Raw genomic sequence first — 19213 nt, 5'->3', positions numbered from 1 at the left:
AGGAAGGTCACAGTATCACCTACCTCTGAGGTTGTCTTGAGCATAAGATTAAATAAGTCCTTGGTGGGCCCTTGGCCTGGGTCCCACCTGCAATCCCATCTACTCCAGAGACTGAGGCAGGAGGGTCCTGAGTTCAAGGCTAGCCTTGGCAACTCCGTCAGACTTGACTCAAAAGTAAATAAAAAATAAAAAGGACCAGCCTGTAGCTCAGTGGCAGAGGGCTTATCAAGAATGTACGAGGGGTCTGGGCTCAACCCCCAGTCCTGCCCCTCCCTCCCTGAGTCCTTGGGGTAGAAAGCCTGTGCTTCCCCAGAGTCAGGTCACCTGCTCCTGCCCTTGCCCATCCCAGCAGCCTGTCTTTAACTTTGGACAGCCAGCCTCCCTGGCATGTGGGCCCGGACCCTGACCATCGGCAGTGCTGGGAAAACATTTAGTGCCACAGGCTGGAAGGTGAGTCCCTGTGGGCACGGGGCAGCCTCCCGTCCAGGCCTGGGAACCGAGAGAGCCTGTGGCCAGGGCCCGGGAAGCTTCATTCCCTACCTGTGTCCCCATCCAGGTGGGCTGGGTCCTAGGCCCAGATCATATCATGAGGCACCTGCGGACTGTGCACCAGAACTCTATCTTCCACTGTCCCACGCAAGGCCAGGTAAAGAGGAGCAGGGCACCCTTTGTGGGCAGGGGGTGTACACAAGGACAAATGAAAATGGGCGGGCTGGCTCCAGTGCCCAGGCACAGCTGACCTGCCTGTCCATTTGCCCTGCGCAGGTTGCAGTAGCCAAGAGCTTTGAGCGGGAGCAGCTCCACATGGGCCAACCCAGCAGCTACTTTGTGCAGTTGCCAAAGGCCATGCAGCGAAACCGTGACCACATGACACACAGCCTGCAGTCTGTGGGCCTGAAGCCCGTCTTGTCCCAGGGAAGCTACTTCCTCATCGCAGACATCTCAGACTTTAGTGAGTGGGACTGGCCAGTGTCTGCTGGCAGGGTCTGGGGAATGGTGCCTTCCCAGGGCTCAGCCTGGCCTCTGTCCCCCAGAAAGCAAGATGCCTGACTTGCCTGGTGCCGCAGAGGAGCCATATGACAGACGCTTTGTCAAGTGGATGATCAAAAACAAGGTGGGCTGGGCCTCTGACAAGGTCACTAGGTATGAATTCACATGGGGTGCACTGCTCAAGTACGCCCAGCTAAGGGATACCCGTCTGCCCCTGCCATGGGCCGGGTGCAGGGTTAAAACCACTTCAAGAAAGAGGGAATGGCCAGGCATGGTGGCACACACCTGAAATCCCAGGGATTTGGGAGACTAAAGCAGGAGGAACACTAATTCAAGGCCAACCTCCGCATCTTAACAAAGCCCTAAGTAACTTAGCAAGACCCTGTCTCAAGGTAAAAAATAAAAAGGGCTCGTTCAGTGGTGAAGCACCTCTGGGTTCAGTTCCTAGTAGAAAAAAAGAAAAAAAAAGGGAACATATTTCTAATGTGCTCCAAAATGGCATGCTGGCTGGCAGGAATGCCCACCCCTCTCTGGGTCTTAGTGGTCCATCTGTGCAGTAGGGAGGTGGCCCAGGCCTCCGAGTCCCACCCAGCTGGGAATGCGTCCTCAGCCTTCTTTCTTCTCTGGCTCTGCTGGCTGCTGCATGGTCTAGCCTCTTGGTGCCACCTCCCTCACTGCCCAAGCGGGGACCTGGCATGATGCCCGGGGTCCCAGGTCTGAGCTGACTCAGCCTCCAAGGCGATGCGCTGGGCTGACTGTCCTGCAGTCCCTCCTGGAAAACTCCTTGTCTCCTAATCCGGGGCTGCCGGACCACAGGGCTGAGTGGACACGTGGGCTTCCTCCTCCCCAGGGCCTGGTGGCCATCCCGGTCTCCATCTTCTACAGCGTGCCACATCAGAAGGACTTTGACCACTACATCCGCTTCTGTTTTGTGAAGGTAAGGGTGGGCTGGGGTGTGTCTAGTGCCTGCGCTTCTGCAGGCTGCGAGGTGCGGGCAGGAGGGAGGACCAGTGTGTGTCAATGCAGGATGAAGCCACACTCCAAGCCATGGACAAGAAGCTGCAGAAATGGAAAGCTGAGCTCGGGCCCTGAGGCTGTCCCGCGCCCTGCACCACACTGTCCCATAGCTCTCTGTCCCTGTTCCAGGTCTCTCCACTTCATGGAGCATGGGACTGCTCTATGATGCAGAGTGTTCCCAAGGAAGAGCCCCTGCTTGGTCTTGGGGCCTCAGCAGTCCCCTCCCACAGCCTGTGTCCTGGCTCAGAGGCCAGAGAGGCCTGACCTGGGCCTCTCCTTCTCCATCCCTAGTTGGTTTTCAGGTTGTCAGTCTCTTCTGTTCTCCCCAGACTTGGCTGGGGCTGAACAGGGCAGAGTTTGAAGCCTGGAGTCCCAGCAGGGTCCCCAGCCCTGCACTCACCGTGCCTCATCTCAGCCTGTCTCCGGGAAGTCAGCTCCAGGCTTGAGTCCTTTTGCCCATAATAAAGTTTGAAGTTTGAAAACTTCGCTTCTGTCTGCTTCAGACCCTGGTATCAACCCCTGAGCCAGGCTTCGTCAGAACAGGAAGAATCTCAGAGAACTCCAGCTCACCCTTTTCCTTTATACAAAGTTTCTGTGGAGTAAAACGAAGGCCCAGAAAAGAGTGGGGCGTTGGGACTTGTCTGAAGTCACAGGGCTCATTCCTGAGAAATCCAGGCCCCTGGGCTGCCCTCCACACCCCTCACCTTCTGATGGTGCTGGCTGGCTGGGCTGGGGGCTGTGTGGGTGCGTAGTGCACAGGGGCTTCTGACAGGAAAGACACGGACCTTCTCACAGGGGTCAGAGAACACTTTGGTGTGGGCAGTGGGGGCCAGCAGGCCATTGTAACTCCTGTATGAGACAGGAGAAGCAGGGACCGAGGTCTCTGCAACCCCATTTGCCAGCTACCCAGATGAGCACATCTCCCCAAACAGCCCCCAGAGACAGTTGTCTCCACTGCATGTGAAAAGCTCTGTTGGAAGGGTTGGAAAGGGAGGTGACATGCCCAGGGCCATCCGACTCCAAAAGGTCATGTTGTGGTGCATTTGAAATGCACCACAGGTCAGTCTGGAAGCAGGGCATGGAACTTTATTCACCAAGGGGCCAAAAGGACAGCAAGCAAGTTGCCTCTGCACCCTTTGACCCCCACCATGAGTTAGAGCACACTTTTTATAGCCCAAAACCACAAGTGAAGTATGTTAAAACCATAGCACCGTAGGAAGTGGGTCAGAATGACCCAGTTCAGGGTATAGTCAGGGTACATTGCCCAAGAAAAATGGGAACTAAAAAAAGAACATCTTATGGGCTGGGGCTGTAGCTCAGTGGCAGAGCACTTGCCTACATGTGTGAGGTTCCATCCTCAGCACCATATAAAAATAAACAAGTAAAATAAAGGTATTCTGTCCATCTACAATTACAAAAATTAAAAGAGAGAGAGGGGCTGGAGTTGTAGCTCAGTGGTAGAGCGCTTGTCTAGTATGTGTGAGACCCTGGGTTTGATTCTCAGCACCGCATATAAACAAATAAATAAAGGTCCATCAATAACTAATAAAAATATTTTTAAAAAGAACACCTTGCAAAAGCATTTCTTTTTTCTTTTTTCTTTTTAGTTGAAGATGGACACAATACCTTTATTTGTTTTTATTTTTATATGGTGCCAAGGATTGAACCCAATGCCTCACACATGCTAGGCAAATGCTCTACCACTGAGCCACAACCTCCACCCTTCTTTTTTTTAATATTTATTTTTTAGTTGGAAACAACATCTTTATTTTATTTATTTTTATGTAGTGCTGAGGCTTGAACCCAGGTCCTCGCACATGCTAAGCAAGCACTCTACCACTGCTACAACCCCAGCCCAAAACCGTTTTTTAATAATACATTGTATAAAAATAAAAGAAACATTTTTCAGCCACTGTGCATTGCCAAAGAGGTTGTGCTTAGCAGGAGGTGAGTTACACATGTTTCTCATGTGTAAGAAACATTTCTTATATGAAATGAAATCTCAGTGGGGCTGGGGATTTAGCTCAGTTGGTAGAGTGCATGCCTACCACGCACAAGGCCCGAGTTCGATCCCCAGCACCAACAGAAAAGACAAAAAGAAATGGAGTCTCAGGGTAAAATGGAGTTTGTCTGGTCAAGGCACATATAGTTTGACCCACAACAGTCAAAGTGGGATTTGATCCCACATGGGTCCTTCTGGAAAGCAGTGGCAGCTCCTGAGTCCATCTGGACAGTGGTCCTGGGGCAGGCTGCGTTGACAGAGGGAGCCCATGAGTTTCAGTCTTTCCTAGATAGACAGACAGATTTGGGGCCACACCTGGCTAAGGCCAGTGATGTGCTCAGTCATGCCCAGGTAATACACCTGTGAAAAGAGAAATTTACAGCAAACTTACTGTAAAGGTCTTATTAGCTATTATGGTTTAGACATGAGGTGTCCCCTAAAAGCTCATATGAGACAATGCAAGAACATTCAGAGGTAAAATGATTGGGTTGTGACAGCCTTAACCCAATCAGTGAATGAATCCACTGATAGAATAACTGAGTGGTAATTGAGGATTAGGGGTGTGGCTGGAGGAGGTGGATGTTGGGGGCCATGGCCTTGGGGTATACATGTGTATCTGCTGAGTGGAGTTTCTCTCTGCTTCCTGGAGCTATGCTCCCAATTGCTTTCCTCAGCCACTCTTCCACCATGATGTTCTGCCTCATCTTGAGCCCGGAGGAATGGAGCCACCTGTCTATGGACTAAGACCTCTGAAGGCAGGAGCCCCAAATGAACTTTTCCACCCCTAAAGTCGTTCTTGTCAGGTCTTTTAGTCACAGCAGCAAAAAAGCTGACTAAAACGTTGGCACTTATTAGTGATTCTGGAATCAGGTAATATCTAGTTTTATAAAATAGGATGAGTGCTCAGATCAGCTGAGCAGAAGGGATTGGCTTAATAGGCAGTAAAAGACTGAAGAAAGCAGAAATAAGAACTGGTCACTTCAATGTTCGTTTCCTTAAAGGGCTGCAATGGAGGGGACTCATTTACCACACTGGCTCAGGTACACTGAGCTCCTTCTCACTGGTTGATGTGAACTTCTGAGTTCTGGAAAAGTGGTTCATTTTCAAAGTTTGATTTTATCACATGCCACAAAGCATGAGTGACTCCATTCTGGTCTGTTGGGGCCCCTGCAGGAGCTTAGTCCAAAACAATGCCCTGTAAATTGTTTATCAACCCCACATAGAAACCCTGAAGCCATGAGGTTTAGGCAACTTCTGGTTGGGTGAACACCTCCTTGTTCTAGAGAGTGGGTGGGTGGCTAGAGAGGGCACAGGAGCTATCTGTGCCCCCTCCCCTGATACCTTGCCTCATGTACTTCTAACATCTGGCTCTTCCTCAGCTGTGTCCTTTACAGCTGTAATATCAAACAGAGCTTCCTTGTGTTCCGTGAGTCATTCTAAGAAATTATAGAACCTGAGGGAGAATTGTGGGAAATATCTAAGTTTGTAGCCAGCCAGGCAGAAGTGCAGGCAAACTGCAGACCCCACTGTTGACCAGCATCTGAAGCAGAGCCAGTCCTATGGGCCCGAGCCCTTAACCTGAGGCTTCTACACTAACTTTGATAGTTGTCAGGATTGAATTTGCTGGGCACAGTGGCACATGCCTGTAATTCCAGTGACTCAGGAGGCTGAGGCAGGAGAAACAAAAGTTCAAAGCCAGTCTCAGCAACTTAGTGAGGCCCTAAGCAAATTAGCAAGACTCTGTCTCAAAATAAAAAATAAAAAGTGGACACAGCTCAGTGGTAAATTTCCCTGGGTTCATCCTAGTGCCAAAAAGAAAAAGAAAAAAATTGAATCGTAGGATACTAATTTAGTGTCAGAATTGTTATTTATTTAGGGACTGGGATTGTGGCTCAGCGGTAGAGCACTCGCCTAGCACGTGCGAGGCGCTGGGTTAGATCCTCAGCACCACATAAAAATAAATAAATAAATAAATGAAAGGTTTTGTGTCCAACTACAAATAAAAAAAATTTTAAAAAAAGAATTGTTATTTATTTATATTTTCTTATGGTATTAGGAATGGAACTCAGGTCTCACACATGCTAGGCATAGTGCTATACCACAGAGTCACATCCCCAGCCTAGAACTGTCATTGGGACCTATTTGGTGCCAGAACAACATAAGTCACTGCCCTCCTTTTCCTTCTAAGTCACAGTGTGGTACTATCACTGGTCCAGAGGACTACTATGAAATGAAATGCCAGCACCAGGGCTCAGCGGTGGAGCCCCTAACCACAGCACACCAAGTAGCCTGAAATTGGCAAAGCCCTTGGTGGTGGTAAATGCATGGATTTCTTGATTAGAACCACCTTACCAAAGACCCCATGTCTCATAAATCAACCAAGAATGTGCCCATAACCATTTTAGAGGTTCCAAACCTTAGGCTGAGTCACTCAGCTCGAGTATAGATCTCGTCTTAGTTGTATAAGCGTGACTGTGCACCTTCATTCAGGGGTATGGAGAGAAAAGGTGCAATAAACACGTCCCTGTAATATCAACATACACTGAGTAAGAAGTAACTTTATAATCATTATGGTCAATATGCAAGAATGTTTTTTTATGGTGTCTGAAATGTTCAAGAATCTGGTATATGGACTTAAAATTTCTTTTATTTACTGATACATAAAAACAAATTTGTACATGTAAATGGGCTACATGTTATTTTCAATTCATGTGTACTGGAATTGAAGTTTAAAGTTTAATGCCAGCTGATACTAAATTTATTTTTTATTATTTATTTGTTTGTTTATCTATTTTTGCAGTGCTAGGAATCAAACCCAGGGTCTATCCCTAGCCTCAGGGTCTTGTTAAATTGCTGAGGCTAGACTTGAACTCGTGATCCTCTTGCCTCAGCCTCCTGAGTTACTGGAATTACAAGCATATACCACTACATGTGGCTTATCTTCTTTTTTAATATTTATTTTTTAGTTGTAGTTAGACACAATACCTTGATTTTATTTATTTATATGTGGTGCTGAGGTTTGAACCCAGGGCCTTGCACGTACCAGACAAGTGCTCTACCGTTGAGCCACATAACTCCCTGGCTTATCTTTAATATTTGCTTTTAAATGTATCATTCATTGCTGGCAAAGTGGTCCAATCACTTTGAAGAGAGTTTAGCAGTTTCTTACAAAGCTGTACATAAGCTGAACACAGTCTTACCATTGGACCCAACAACTGGATGAATTGAAAACTCACATTTATACAAAACCCCACATGTGAATATCTAAAGCAGTTTGGTTTATAATTGCCAATAAATGGAAGCAGAGCTGGAGGTGTAGATTAGTGTTAGAGCATTGCTCTAGCACACACAGCCCTGAGATTCATTTCCAGCAGTGTGTGTGTGTGTGGGGGGGGGCACGTGTGTGTGCATGCTGGCCATGGTGGTGCAAGCCTGTAATCCCAGAGACTCAGGAGGCTGAAGCAGAAGGATGGCAAGTTTGAAGCCAACCTCCACAATTTAGCAAGACCTTGTCTCAAAACAAAAAATAAAAAGGGCTGGGGATGTAGTTAAGTTGTTAAGCCCCACTGGGTTCAATCTTCAGTACCAAAAAATAGAGGAGGAGAAGGAGTTTGGGGGAGTGAGAGAAGGAAGCAAATTGAAAAGTTGAATAGATAAACTGTGGCACTTCCATCCAATAAAATAGCATCTATCAATAAAAAGTAATGAGTAAGTCACACAAAGAATGGAGGAAACTTAAATTCATAGCCTTTAATGAAAGAAGCCAATCTGAAAAGGCTACATACTGTATGATTTCAACTCTATGAAATTCTGGAAGGTAAAACTATAGAGACAAATTCCTACTGTAATAATGATACATGCCTATGCTTCAGTCAAAACCCATAGAATGGGGCTGGAGTCATAGCTCAGTGGTAGAGTTCTTATCTAGCATTGTGAGGCACTGGGTTCGATCCTCAGTACCATATACAAATAAATAAATAAACGTATTGTCTTCATCTACAACTAAACAACAACAAAAACATAAAATGCACTCAAAGAGAGAACTCTTGTGTAGACTACAGAACCTTGGTTGATAACAATGTATCATTTTTGTTTACCAAGTATAACAATGTAGCACACCACTGCAAGATGTTAACAATTTTAAAAAAATACAGGTTTAGAAGAGGTCTGTGTCAAACTCCTCAATTTTCAAATTAAAACTGCTTTAGGGCTGGGGCTGTAGCTCAATGGTAAAGCACCTGCCTCGCATGTGTGAGGCACTGGGTACTATTCTCCGGCACCACATAAAAATACTGTATTTTTTTACAACTTAAAAAAAAAAAAAAAAAAAAAAACCTGCTTTGGCCAGGTGGTGGCGCATGCCTGTAATCTCAGCAGCTCAGGAGCCTGAGGCAGGAGGATGCAAGTTCGAAGCCAGCACTCAGCAATTTAGTGAGGTCCTAAGCAACTTAATGAGACCCTGCCTCAAATTTAAAAATACAAAGAACCGGAGACTTAACTCAGTGGTAATTTCCCTGGGTACTAAAGAGAGAGGTTGCGGGAGAGAGGGAGAGAGAGAAAGTAAATGAAAGTAAGAGCTGGAGTTGTGGCAGAGCGCTTGCCTGGTACGTGTGAGGCGCTGGGTTCAATCCTCAGCGCCACATAAAATTCATAAACACACACATACATAGGTGAATGTATTTAAAAAAAAAAAAAACTGGATTAAATTGTTTCTAACGTGATTTCCAGCTCTGGGCCTGAGAGTTCCCTTGCATAAAACGACGCTGAGGTCTGGCTGGTGCCGACTCAAGAACGCGGCTCTCGATCCAACCCGGGGTTGGGGAAAGACCCAGAAGGCCGCGCTCCCCACCACTGAGCCCACCAGTGCCCAAGCGCTCCCCTCGCGGACGCACCTCGGCCACGCCCCACTAGTTCTCCGATTGGACGGCTCGGCGGGGGTGTGGCCGGAAGGCATGGGTCTGATTGGCAGGGGCGTGGCCGACGGCACGCGGCGGAACATGGCGGAGCGCGCGAGGAAGCGGCCCTGCGGCCCGGTAGGTACTAGTAGGTGGGGGTCCTGCCAGCCCCCGGCGCTCGGGGCGTGAGAACGCCCCACGTGGGGGCTGGTGGCGGGTCCCGCCAGCGCCTCCCGCTCCCTGCTTCTCGAGGAAGGTGTTGCATGCCGGGGGACGCGTGTGCCCCCGCCCGGATGCGATTAGGAGGTGGGAGTCGGGGCCGAGGCCAGCGCTGGGACTCGGCGGGCAGCCAAGGCCGACGAGTCCCTGTGGTTCTGCGGCGGGGGCTGCATTCCAGAGGTGGAACCCGCCCTCACCCTGAGCCTTTTCTTGCCTTGTCTTCTGATTCCCATGGCGGCTATGGCCGGTCCTGCCCCTGAGCCGAACTCATTCAACAGTTTAATGCTTATCATGGCCTGATCTCAGGCATTGTGGGTACAGGGGGTCCCTGCCCTCCTGAGGCGTTTTCTGTGGTAGAGGGACAGGTTGGCTGTGGAGCCCTATGTGTGCTCCCTTCGCAGATGTGACCATTCAGCCTCTCACTCTTAATCCTCCTCCCACTCCTGCTCCAGGGTGAACATGGCCAAAGGGTGGAGTGGCGAAAATGGAAGCAACAGAGTAAGTACCGGCTGGGCCTGGCTGGGCCTGGGGTGGGAAAGAGTGACTGTTCTCCTGGCCATTCCAGGAGAACACAGCCAGCCTTGGCCAGACACAGGGAAGGACACAAATTTATCCCCTCTGGGTCTTGCACCTCTTGCAGCTCTGGCTGCTTGCCCAGCAATACCCCAGCACTCAAGCTGTCCTAATGAGAGGTAATGATCCCTCTGACTGCTCCAAGTCACTCTCTCCCCACACCAATCAGGATGTTCTCTTATTCAGAGAAAGAGGAGAAAAAGAAGTGGAAGGACATGAAATTGACAAAAAAACTGGAGAAGCAACGGGCACAAGAGGAGCAGACAAAGCGACAGAAGGAGGAGGAGGAGGCAGCTGCCCAGAGGGAAAACCAAGGTGTGTGGCTGAGTCCTGGGGAGGGGCACAGGATATGGCTTCAGCAGATGTCCTGCAGGCAGAGCAGAGAATGTCATATCTGGAAGAGTCTCAAGTGACCATTGGGTCCAAACGTCCTGATAGAAACTGAGGCCCAGAGAAGAGGAGGGACTCTTTACTGAGTCCTAACCTCCTACTTAAGTAGATTTCAAGCATCATGTCTCTTAACTTTTGTCCTCCAGAACCTTGACATTTTCTTCCTTCCCTGCCTTGCTTTTCTTCTTTCTTCTTTTTCTTTCTGCTGGGGATGGAATCCAGGCCCTCACACATGCTGAACTACATCCCCAGACTAAAATTTCATGGTATTAATGATTGTTGTTGTTGTTTTTACTTTCTTATTGAGCTTTCTGAATGCTTCAATTTCATTTTCATTTAATTTTTATTTCACAATGAAGTTGTTTCTTTGTCTTCCCATTATAAATAATGCATGCTTAACAACACCCTCTTCTGCTGCCTAGGACGGCCCTACACTCTGAGCGTGGCCCTGCCAGGCTCTATCCTGGACAATGCCCAGTCACCTGAGCTTCGTACCTACTTGGCTGGCCAGATTGCCAGAGCCTGTGCCATCTTCTGTGTGGATGAGATTGTGGTGTTCGATGAGGAGGGTCACGATGCCAAGTGAGAGGCCATCCCAAGGGCCTGGGAGCTCAGGGAGGAGGAAGGGGCTGCCAGGGTTGGCTGTGACTTCACTCTTTCCACCTGCCCAACTCTTCCAGAGTCTAAAATGCTGCAGTATAATCCTTAGTGGGTCCACTGGCCAGGCATGGGCAATGACCACAGAGGTCACATTAGTTGGGAGGAGCTCTAGAATGAGACTGTTGTTTGCTTTTGTTTGTGTGGTTGGTTTTTGTGCTGGATTTTGAATTCAGGGCATATACTCTATCACTGAGATATATCCGAAGCCAGAAATTGGATTTTGAGTCATGTCTTTCTCTCCAGGACTGTGGAAGGAGAGTTTAAGGGAGTCGGCAAGAAGGGGCAGGCATGTGTACAGCTGGCCCGTATCCTGCAGTACCTGGAGTGTCCACAGTAAGCAGTGACTTCCTTGGTCATGGGTGGGGTGGGGGGGTGTATGGGATCAACATGCAGGTGAGCTAGGAGGTGGCTTCCCCTGGGAACTTACTGAGATCTGCATTCTTTACTAGGTACCTGAGAAAGGCATTCTTCCCCAAGCACCAGGATCTACAGTTTGCAGGTAAGCCTGGTAGGCCTGATCCCTCTTCCCATAGATCACCCCTCAGACACGAGAAAAGCATCCAGTCCCCTACCAGGTATTCAGGGGAAGGCAGGCCCAGGAGGGCAATGTCATGCCTAATGTCAAGCTGCAGGTCTGTGGCAGAGCTGCGACTTAAACCAGGGTCCTGGCCTTATCCTTGCATGCACTTCCCAGACTCCTCCTGCCACCCCCTCCAGGGCTCCTGAACCCCTTGGACAGCCCTCACCACATGCGCCAGGATGAGGAATCCGAGTTCCGAGAAGGCATCGTGGTAGACAGGCCCACCCGACCAGGCCATGGCTCTTTTGTTAACTGTGGAATGAAGAAGGTAAGAACTCGGGGGGTGAGCTGTGATGTACTTCAGGGACACACGCCAGCTATGGAGGGTAGGCAGGGCATGTAGGTGGGGTGACCTGACTATAAAGCCCCATTGATGCATATTTGGGCCAGGGAAGAGCCCAAAACAAGACTTGACTTAAGAGATAAGGCAGGAGCAAATGTACTATTTTTTACGTATTTATTTTTGGTGCTGAGGATTGGACCCAAGCCTGCTAAACATGTGCCCTACCACTGAGCTGCACCCCAGCTTTACTGTTTTTTTAAAAGCAGATCAAAAATAAGTCAGAGGGGGCTGGGGTTGTGGCTCAGTAGTAGAGCGCTCGCCTAGCAGAGGTGAGGATTGTGTTTGATCCTCAGCACCACATGAAGATAAATAAGGTATTGTGTCCATCTACAGCTAAAAAAATATTTAAAAAAACAAAAACAAATCAGAACCCTGTAATAACAAACTGAAAACCACTCAGACTCCAGTGTGACACAGAGCCAAGCTTGGGAGAAGAACACTAATTTACTTCCTGTTCATTCAAGTCCCCTGGAGTCAGAGACAGAAACAATGAAGTGTGTGGGATTCCCCCACCCCAAAAAAAAGAACAGACCAGACACGAATGGCTAAAAGCAGACCAGGATGACACAAACAAAAGGGAAAAGCATGAGAAACTCTCAGAATGATAAGAGAGTGCCCACCAAGGGTGATAAATTCCAAATTGGGGCAGAACACAAATAATTGTCACTCATCACAGCTAACGTTTAACCATTTACTTCATGCCAGAGCTTGAGAAGTTTAAGAATAGCTGTTGTTTGTGGAAGGGTTTTCAGTTTGACAGATGTGGAAACTGAGGTTCAGGGGCTAAGTGACCTGCTCAAATTACTATAGCCAGTAATTAGCAAAATGATCAAAATGTGGAAAACTGGGATTTCATCTATTGGGGAAAACTCCCTGTGTGTGCTAAGCCCCTAGCCTTCATTTCTGACCAGTATCTTGTGATAGTACTATGAACAGGTCTAGCCCATTCCAAAGCAGGAGGATTGTAAATTGACCCGAACCCCTTGGGTCCCATACCAGCCCTGCCGTTCCCCCAGCAGGGTCTCAGAGGGCAATGCCTCCTACTGGTTGTGGTGGGAAACAGCATCCATTTCTTCTGGCCTCTCCCCAGGAGGTGAAGATTGACAAGAACCTGGAGCCTGGACTTCGAGTGACTGTGAGACTGAACCAGAAGCAGCTCCCAGGTATCTGGAAGCTTCCTTAACTTTTATGGTGGCCTAGCCAGCCCCACGTCTCCAAATTTCCCTCCACCTCCCTTCCCCTTGGCTCATTGTCACAGCTTCTCTATTTCCCTTCCAGAATGTAAGACCTACCGGGGAACAGTTGTGTCATCACAGGACCCTCGCACCAAAGCCGGTCTCTACTGGGGCTACACAGTCCGGCTAGCCTCCTGCCTCAGTAAGGACAGAGTTTCTCTCTCTGAATGTCCAGCCAGCCCTCTGTCTGGGAGGTGGCAGAGAGCCTTCCTTGACCCACAAGTCAAAACACAGTCCTTGCCCTACCATGCTGAGTGTGTCCTGGGCAACTGTCTTTTCTGTTAGCTTGGTCTCCTTGAATGCACTGCCTAGAATGTTCTTGAGGACTTCTAAGGAAAAGTATCAGAGTTGACTGATGATGTCTCAGATAGGGACAATAGGATCAAAGTTCTCCATGTTCTTAGAGCTGCTTCCTGCCCACCTTGTTTTTTCCCCAACTAATTGCAGGCTTGGTCTCCACTGTGCCCAGTTCTGACTTCTCAAGAGTAGTGGAGGGCCCCCTTACCTGAGCCCCAGCTCCACCCTACCCCTTCAATGTAATGAACACACAGCCAAGAGCAAGACTCCCACTGAGTTGGCCTCACCCCCAGGTGCTGTGTTTTCTGAGGCGCCCTTTCAGGACGGGTATGACCTGACCATTGGGACGTCAGAGCGTGGCTCAGATGTGGCCTCTGCCCAGCTGCCCAGCTTCAGGTGGGTGCTGCCTGTGGCAGGGGACAGGGGACAGAGGCCAGGGGAAGAAAAAGAGGCAGGTACCTGCCTGGTGGGGCCAAGCTGCCTAGGCTGGGCCCCTGCTGTACTCTGGGACTGTGTTCCATGGGGCCTTGGTGAATAGTTACTGATTCCCCCTCTGGGTGACAGGCACGCAGTGGTAGTGTTTGGGGGCCTCCAAGGGCTAGAAGCTGGAGTGGATGCTGACCCCAACCTGGAGGTGACCGAACCCAGTGTTCTCTTCGACCTGTATGTCAACACATGCCCTAACCAGGGCAGTCGCACCATTCGCACTGAGGTGAGCCCACCTGTGTTGACCTCCAGCCAGCAGCTGGGGCCTCAGATCTGTCCAAGGTAGTTAGCAGCTGGCCTCGTAGCCCATCCTGGCCAACATGCCTTCACTGGAAAGGGACTCCTCACCCCTCACTAACACAAACTGTGGCAGGGAGATGAGTGCAGTGCAGGAGGGGTCCTGAATCCTGGGTGCCAGTGTTAGTCCTGTGCTCCCAGTGGGGACCCAGGCAACCTGTGCATCCCTGTGTGGGCTTCTGTTTCTATTACTGTATACTTAGTGTTCCTCAGTGGCTCCGGCTCTGCCACCTCCTCTCCTGTGACCTCAATGGGTATGGCTGCTGTCCCTTCAGGTGTCACCTGCATCCCTGTCCACTAGGAAGCATTGTGCCATTAGAGCTGAAAGCCTCAGTGCGCTCACCTCTCGCACAGAATGCTGTCTTCGTGACAGAGGCTGTACTGCCTGTCAGTCTCAGTGGGGTGGTAGCTTCACAGATGGACAGCCCTGGTCTCCCTGTCCCTGAGGCCCGCCCTGCCCAAGTGCTTGAGCCTGCCAGCCATACCCACAGCAGAAACCTGACCCCACCCCTGACACCCATTCAGGGAAGGTGGAGAACTCTGCTCACAGCATCACCTCCCCAGCCCAGGGAGGCTGGCATTAGTACTGTCATGCCCAATTTAGAGAGTACACAAGAGCAGGGCGTGCTGCCTGCCACAAGGCAGATCTCAGGATGAACCTGGCTGGCCCTTAACCTCCCAGGGCCCACTAAGAGCAGTCAGCTCATGGGGCGGGGCCTGGGGTGGTCAGGTAGGAGCTGGCACCCCCCTGCCTCCCCGGCCCCAGTCTGGCATTCTCTTCTCTTCCAGGAAGCCATACTCATCTCTCTGGCAGCCCTGCAGCCCAGCCTCACCCAGGCAGGCACTCAGACCACCTAAAGTTCCCATGAGTGTCGGATATGGGTGAAGCAGCCGTGAGAGGGGCTGCTGCAGGCCATCAGGACAGCCACAGCCAAGACTTCTCTCCAAAAATAACCTTCTTTAATGCAATCCAGGCCCTAGGCCTAGGCCCCCAGTCTCTAGGCTGCTGCCCTCACTTGCTACCAGCGGTAATGGCCTTAAGGTTTCCTGCTCGTGCCAGGATGTTTGGCACAAAGAGCAGCCCTGAGGCCCGCTCAATGCTCTCAATGGGTACCAGGAAGCGCTCCAGGGGAATGGCCTCATCCACGGGTGCGTTCGGCATCACGTAGGAGCGGAGCTCAATTTGTCCACCGGCTGACTCCAGGATCAGCACCTTGAAGAAGTGTGTGGGCACTGCCACGTGATTCTTGCCAATTACCTGGTACTTTACATAGGACTTCCCATCAGCCTCCGTCCTGTGGGCAGACCCAGGTGTACATGACCAAGGGCCCTGGATGGACCCAAGGATGCTTCCTCCAGGAAGCCTTCCCTTGTCTGACCTCCACCTTCTGCCCCCCACCAGATCACCCCCTCATTGTGAGGCTTCTGTGCCCTGTCCGGCTCCTCCTTGAGGCTGGAACCCACAGGAGTCAGGCGGAGTGGGTGGCAATAAATGCTGCTGAAAGAATCAGTCCTCTCATCTTCAGTTCACTAGCACGGACACATTCTGGCTGCCTGTCTTGTAGCAGTGCACCAAGAGGGCAAAGGCCAAGGCAGCGGAAACCCCAGTGCCAGCATAAGATACATGTAGGTGTGGGGACACTGGATGGGCGACTGGCTTCTCAGCAGTGTTGCCTCCATTTCACCATTCTGTGCCCTCAATGACAATGAGATCACATGTTGTAATCCCATTTTATAAGGAAAGACATTGAGGTCACTGACCCATGGCACTAGGGACTAGATGTAAGGCCTGGATTCCATCCCATGTTTGTGGACTTGAGAGGCAACTGCTTAGCTGTGACCTACTGCCTCACCTGGCCTTGTCCTCGGTGCACCAGAAACATCACTGGGCCTGACCACAGGAGCTTAGCCCTTCTACCCTGGGAGACAGAGGTGCAGAGGGACTGGAGTGAAAGCCCAGATCAGGCAGATTGGAGGGCAGGGAAGGGTCACTCCAAGCCGAGCAGAGACAGAAAGCAAGAGCCTGGTGCGAGAACAGTGAGGGCTTCCATCCCTGCAGGACATGAGGCAGGAGGTGTCAGGAGAGCAGCAAGGGGAGGTTCAGGGCCTTGTGACCACAGAGAGCTGGTCTAAGGAGGGCATCCAAAGGATTCGCTGCAGAGGAGGAATGAGGGCCTAAGGCAGAAACAGATGAGTGATGACTTTTGGGACCTCACCTGGGCAGGAAGAGCGGCCCTGTGCAGACATAGACGTTTTGGTAGGTGCGGGCCAAGCTGCGGCTATACTTCTCCAGGTTGTTCCAGGCATTCTGGTTGAGGTGGGGCACCTGGTGGAAGAAGTGAACCAGAGTGGGATCATGCCTGGGACCCTTTCCCCCCTGCCACAGAGCTGCTCTGAGCCCAGGGGTGGGGTGGGGGGCATGCAGGCAGAGGAAACAAGCTCAAGGAAGGAATAGAGGTCCTGTGGCTACAAGGTGGACAGAGCCTGGGCAGGGTTGACAAGGATCCCTCCTGCACCCCCACTCTCACAAATCATTTTCTAGCTCAAAGAGCTACACAAAGAAAGGAGAACTTCTCCCCCTTTGAGGACACTGAGAGCCATTTGAGCTCTCCAGGGTCTCAGGAGAGCCCTCCATTTCACCATTCTGTGCCCTCAACGACAGTGAGATGACAGGACAAGGTCTAGGAAAAATGGATAGAGGATTGTGCATGGGAAAGAAGCTGGGTGGGAGGCTTGTGTTCATGGGTTTCACGCAGAGCCCATCTGTCTCCATCCTGGGTGCCAGGCTCTGCTGGGAACCCAGCCAGAGGTAGAGCAGCTGGTCTAGGATATAGTGAGTGGCAGTGACACCCTGCCTGCCTGCCTGCCCACTTGCTAGTAGTGTTCCTGGTAACTGCTCACAGGCACACAGGGCTGAAGTCTCAGCTCCTCTAGACTGCCGCCTGGATTCTCCTTCTGCTGTGTGGACCACGAAGTTACTCCAACCTTCTGAGCCTGTTCCCTCAGTGTAGCCAATGATCAGTGGGCCATGAACAGTGCTGGGCGCTTTGACTCATCACTACTGCAAGGAGGTAAACAGAAGCTTTATCCCCATTTTATTTAACTTATTTTTTGGGAATGAAACCTGAGCTCTGTCACTAAGCTACACCCCAGCTTTTTATTTTGAGGCAGGTCTCCACTAAGTTGCCCAGGCTGGACCCTGGCGATCCTCTTGCCTCAGCCTCCCCAGCTGCTGGAATTGTAAGAATGCGCCACCGTCCCGGGCTCATCCCCATTTTACAGAGAAAGAAACTGAAGAACAAGGAGGTGCCCAGGGCTCAGTTTTTTAAGTTCAAGCCCACGTCTGAAGGCACAGCCCATGCTCAGAGCCCCAGGGCTCCTCCCTCCCGCCCGGAGCGCTCTATACGCTTAGGACCTGGAGCGCGCATTGGGCAAACAGCCTCAGGCTCAGGGAGGTGAGACGCTGGCCCCGCGTTCCGCAGCCCGGTCTAGGGCATGAGCGCTACCTGGGGCGCGACGTTGCTCAGGTAGAAGGTGTCGTCCATGGCCTTCTGGCTCCATCGATGGTTGGCGGCAGCAGCCAGGTGGCCGCGGTCGAAGCCGCTGCCGCGGTAGTCGGCATTGGTAGCGCGATGATATGCATGCACCGAGTCATCCTCGCGGAAGTCGCACGAGCGGCGGTCGCCGTCGCCGCGGAGTCGCTCGGGCCGCAGCTGCTCGACCACCCAGAGCGCGCCGCGGGTGCGCGGGTCGTAGCAAAGCACGTACGATTCTCGGGTCTTGAGCTGCGCCACGCCGGGCAGCCCGTACTTGGCCAGCTCGCCGGGCCCGCGGCCCGCTGGTCCCCCGGGCAGAGCGGGCACGGCAGGCAGCTCGGCCGCCGCAGCCACGGGCAGCACGGGCAGCCGCCCCAGCAGCCCCGGCGTCGCCTGCGCGTCTGCCCGTCGCTGCCTCCAGTGCTCGGCGGCCGCACCCAGCCCCGCGCCCAGCGCCAGGGTCAGGCCGACCCGCAGCGCCATGGCCGAGCAGCTCCGCGAGGGGATGCGGCGCAGGCTGAGCGCACGCCGCGACCTGGGGCCTACCCACCCCCGGCGCTCTTAAAGGGGCATAGTCGCACCGCGGGGCCCACAGCAGGGCTGACGCAGGGTGGGGGTCGTGGAGGGTGGAATGTCCTTTCCCTCCGCTGGCAAACACTTCCAAGGGCTTGGGACTCAAAACCAAAGGAAGTGGGACAGGCCCCAGGTGAGTGCCCGGCGCCCTTTCTTTGCCCTTTAAGTCTCAGGCCCAAGGTATGGCTCCGCCTTCACCCCTTGCACCACCGCCTCGGACCTTCCCCTCTGCGCCTGTGTGAGGCGCTCCGCGCCAGCGCCACCTGAGGCTCACGCGGGACTGTAAAGCGTTTTTATCACTTAATTTAATCCTCACAACTGCCCCAGGGGAGTTGGCGGAACCCGGACAGGACCCCAGGTCTGTCAGACTCCGAGACGGAAATCTCCTGATCAGTACACCACAAAACAACCAAGACTTCTAGATTGCCAACGATTTCCTTATTACCTGGCGTGAGGAGCAAGGACGCAGGCAGCAGAGGCCAGCTGCTGGATGAACGGAAACTTGGTACAGAGATTCCAGAAGGCAGCTTTCATAGTGTGTGTGAAAAGCTTCAAAAGGGTTCACATCTTTCAACCCACTTAGAGGACTGAGCTGGGGAAATAAGCTGAGAACCCAAGGAGTTGAAACACATGCTCAGCGCAGTAGGGCTTATGATAGAGGCTGCGATGGCAAATGTTAAAATAGGAACTGGTTAAGGGTATTTTTTTTCTTTTTTGTACTTAGAACAGAATTTAGGCCATTAAATATTTTAAAGTCATACAGTAACTTTCTCACCACCTAAGGTGAGGGAAGAACAATACACAAACACGATAAATCAAGAAAATAATAATTATGTGTAGAGAATCAGATGTAACTTTGTTACTATTACTGTCCTTGATGGAGTCTGCCTGCAAACGGGATATTCTGTCAAGGTATAGATAGGTAACAGTAGACATGCTTGAAAACCAGGTGTCTGCTGTCCTTGGGAGGGCCTACTTGTAAAGGAGAGGCTCCTTCAAGGTTTAGATAAGGTAACAGCGGACATGCTTGAAAACGAGGTGCCTGCTGTCCTTGGGAAGACTTGCCTGCAAACGGGATGTTCTGCCAAGTGGGCTAGGAGGGCGCTGAGAAAAATTTTAT

The 19213-nt window shown here is 51.3% G+C and overlaps 3 protein-coding genes across 11 annotated transcripts in view; 2 read left to right on the top strand and 1 right to left on the bottom strand.

The window, feature by feature from the left end:
- Kyat1 (kynurenine aminotransferase 1) overlaps window positions 1–2492 on the top strand; it is a 31168-nt gene extending 28676 nt beyond the window's left edge. For 6 of the 9 annotated variants that reach the window (XM_071601020.1, XM_071601019.1, XM_071601022.1 and 3 more), the window contains 6 exons: window positions 374–450; window positions 557–646; window positions 766–952; window positions 1035–1114; window positions 1841–1927; window positions 2118–2492. In XM_071601020.1, coding sequence (XP_071457121.1) covers window positions 374–450; window positions 557–646; window positions 766–952; window positions 1035–1114; window positions 1841–1927; window positions 2118–2453 — 857 coding nt within the window. In that variant the 3' untranslated portion in view covers window positions 2454–2492. Of the gene's footprint in view, window positions 1–373; window positions 451–556; window positions 647–765; window positions 953–1034; window positions 1115–1840; window positions 1928–2016 lie in introns of all 9 variants that reach the window. The other 3 variants (XM_071601021.1, XM_071601023.1, XM_071601024.1) reach the window with 1 other exon arrangement.
- Window positions 2493–8988: 6496 nt separating this feature from the next.
- On the top strand, window positions 8989–15491 carry Spout1 (SPOUT domain containing methyltransferase 1). Its single transcript, XM_027943198.2, has 12 exons — window positions 8989–9042; window positions 9576–9621; window positions 9883–10011; window positions 10509–10668; window positions 10990–11079; window positions 11196–11245; window positions 11464–11594; window positions 12760–12832; window positions 12948–13046; window positions 13495–13597; window positions 13766–13913; window positions 14774–15491. Exons 1-12 carry the CDS (start codon window positions 9007–9009, stop codon window positions 14840–14842), a joined length of 1134 nt encoding a protein of 377 aa, XP_027798999.1. The 5' UTR covers window positions 8989–9006; the 3' UTR covers window positions 14843–15491.
- Endog (endonuclease G) lies at window positions 14923–19209 on the bottom strand. Its single transcript, XM_027943209.3, has 3 exons — window positions 17491–19209; window positions 16201–16310; window positions 14923–15279 (listed from the first exon to the last, which is right to left on the bottom strand). Exons 1-3 carry the CDS (start codon window positions 18001–18003, stop codon window positions 14997–14999), a joined length of 906 nt encoding a protein of 301 aa, XP_027799010.2. The 5' UTR covers window positions 18004–19209; the 3' UTR covers window positions 14923–14996.
- Window positions 19210–19213: the final 4 nt, after the last annotated feature.

The sequence above is a fragment of the Marmota flaviventris genome, chromosome 13, assembly GCF_047511675.1.
Source record: "Marmota flaviventris isolate mMarFla1 chromosome 13, mMarFla1.hap1, whole genome shotgun sequence".
Lineage (NCBI taxonomy): Eukaryota > Metazoa > Chordata > Mammalia > Rodentia > Sciuridae > Marmota > Marmota flaviventris.
The sequence above is the reverse complement of the archived record's forward strand: the minus strand, read 5'-3'. Positions and strand labels throughout refer to the sequence as shown.

Coding starts and splice junctions, on each gene's coding strand:
- Endog (XM_027943209.3), bottom strand. CDS start 18,003: ATGGCGCTGCGGGTCGGCCTGACCCTGGCGCTGGGCGCGGGGCTGGGT. Junction 16,311..17,490: donor TGAGCAACGTCGCGCCCCAG/GTAGCGCTCATG, acceptor TTCTTCCACCAG/GTGCCCCACCTCAACCAGAA. Junction 15,280..16,200: donor GGGCCGCTCTTCCTGCCCAG/GTGAGGTCCCAA, acceptor GTCTGCCCACAG/GACGGAGGCTGATGGGAAGT.
- Spout1 (XM_027943198.2), top strand. CDS start 9,007: ATGGCGGAGCGCGCGAGGAAGCGGCCCTGCGGCCCG. Junction 10,012..10,508: donor TGCCCAGAGGGAAAACCAAG/GTGTGTGGCTGA, acceptor TCTGCTGCCTAG/GACGGCCCTACACTCTGAGC. Junction 12,833..12,947: donor GAACCAGAAGCAGCTCCCAG/GTATCTGGAAGC, acceptor TTTCCCTTCCAG/AATGTAAGACCTACCGGGGA.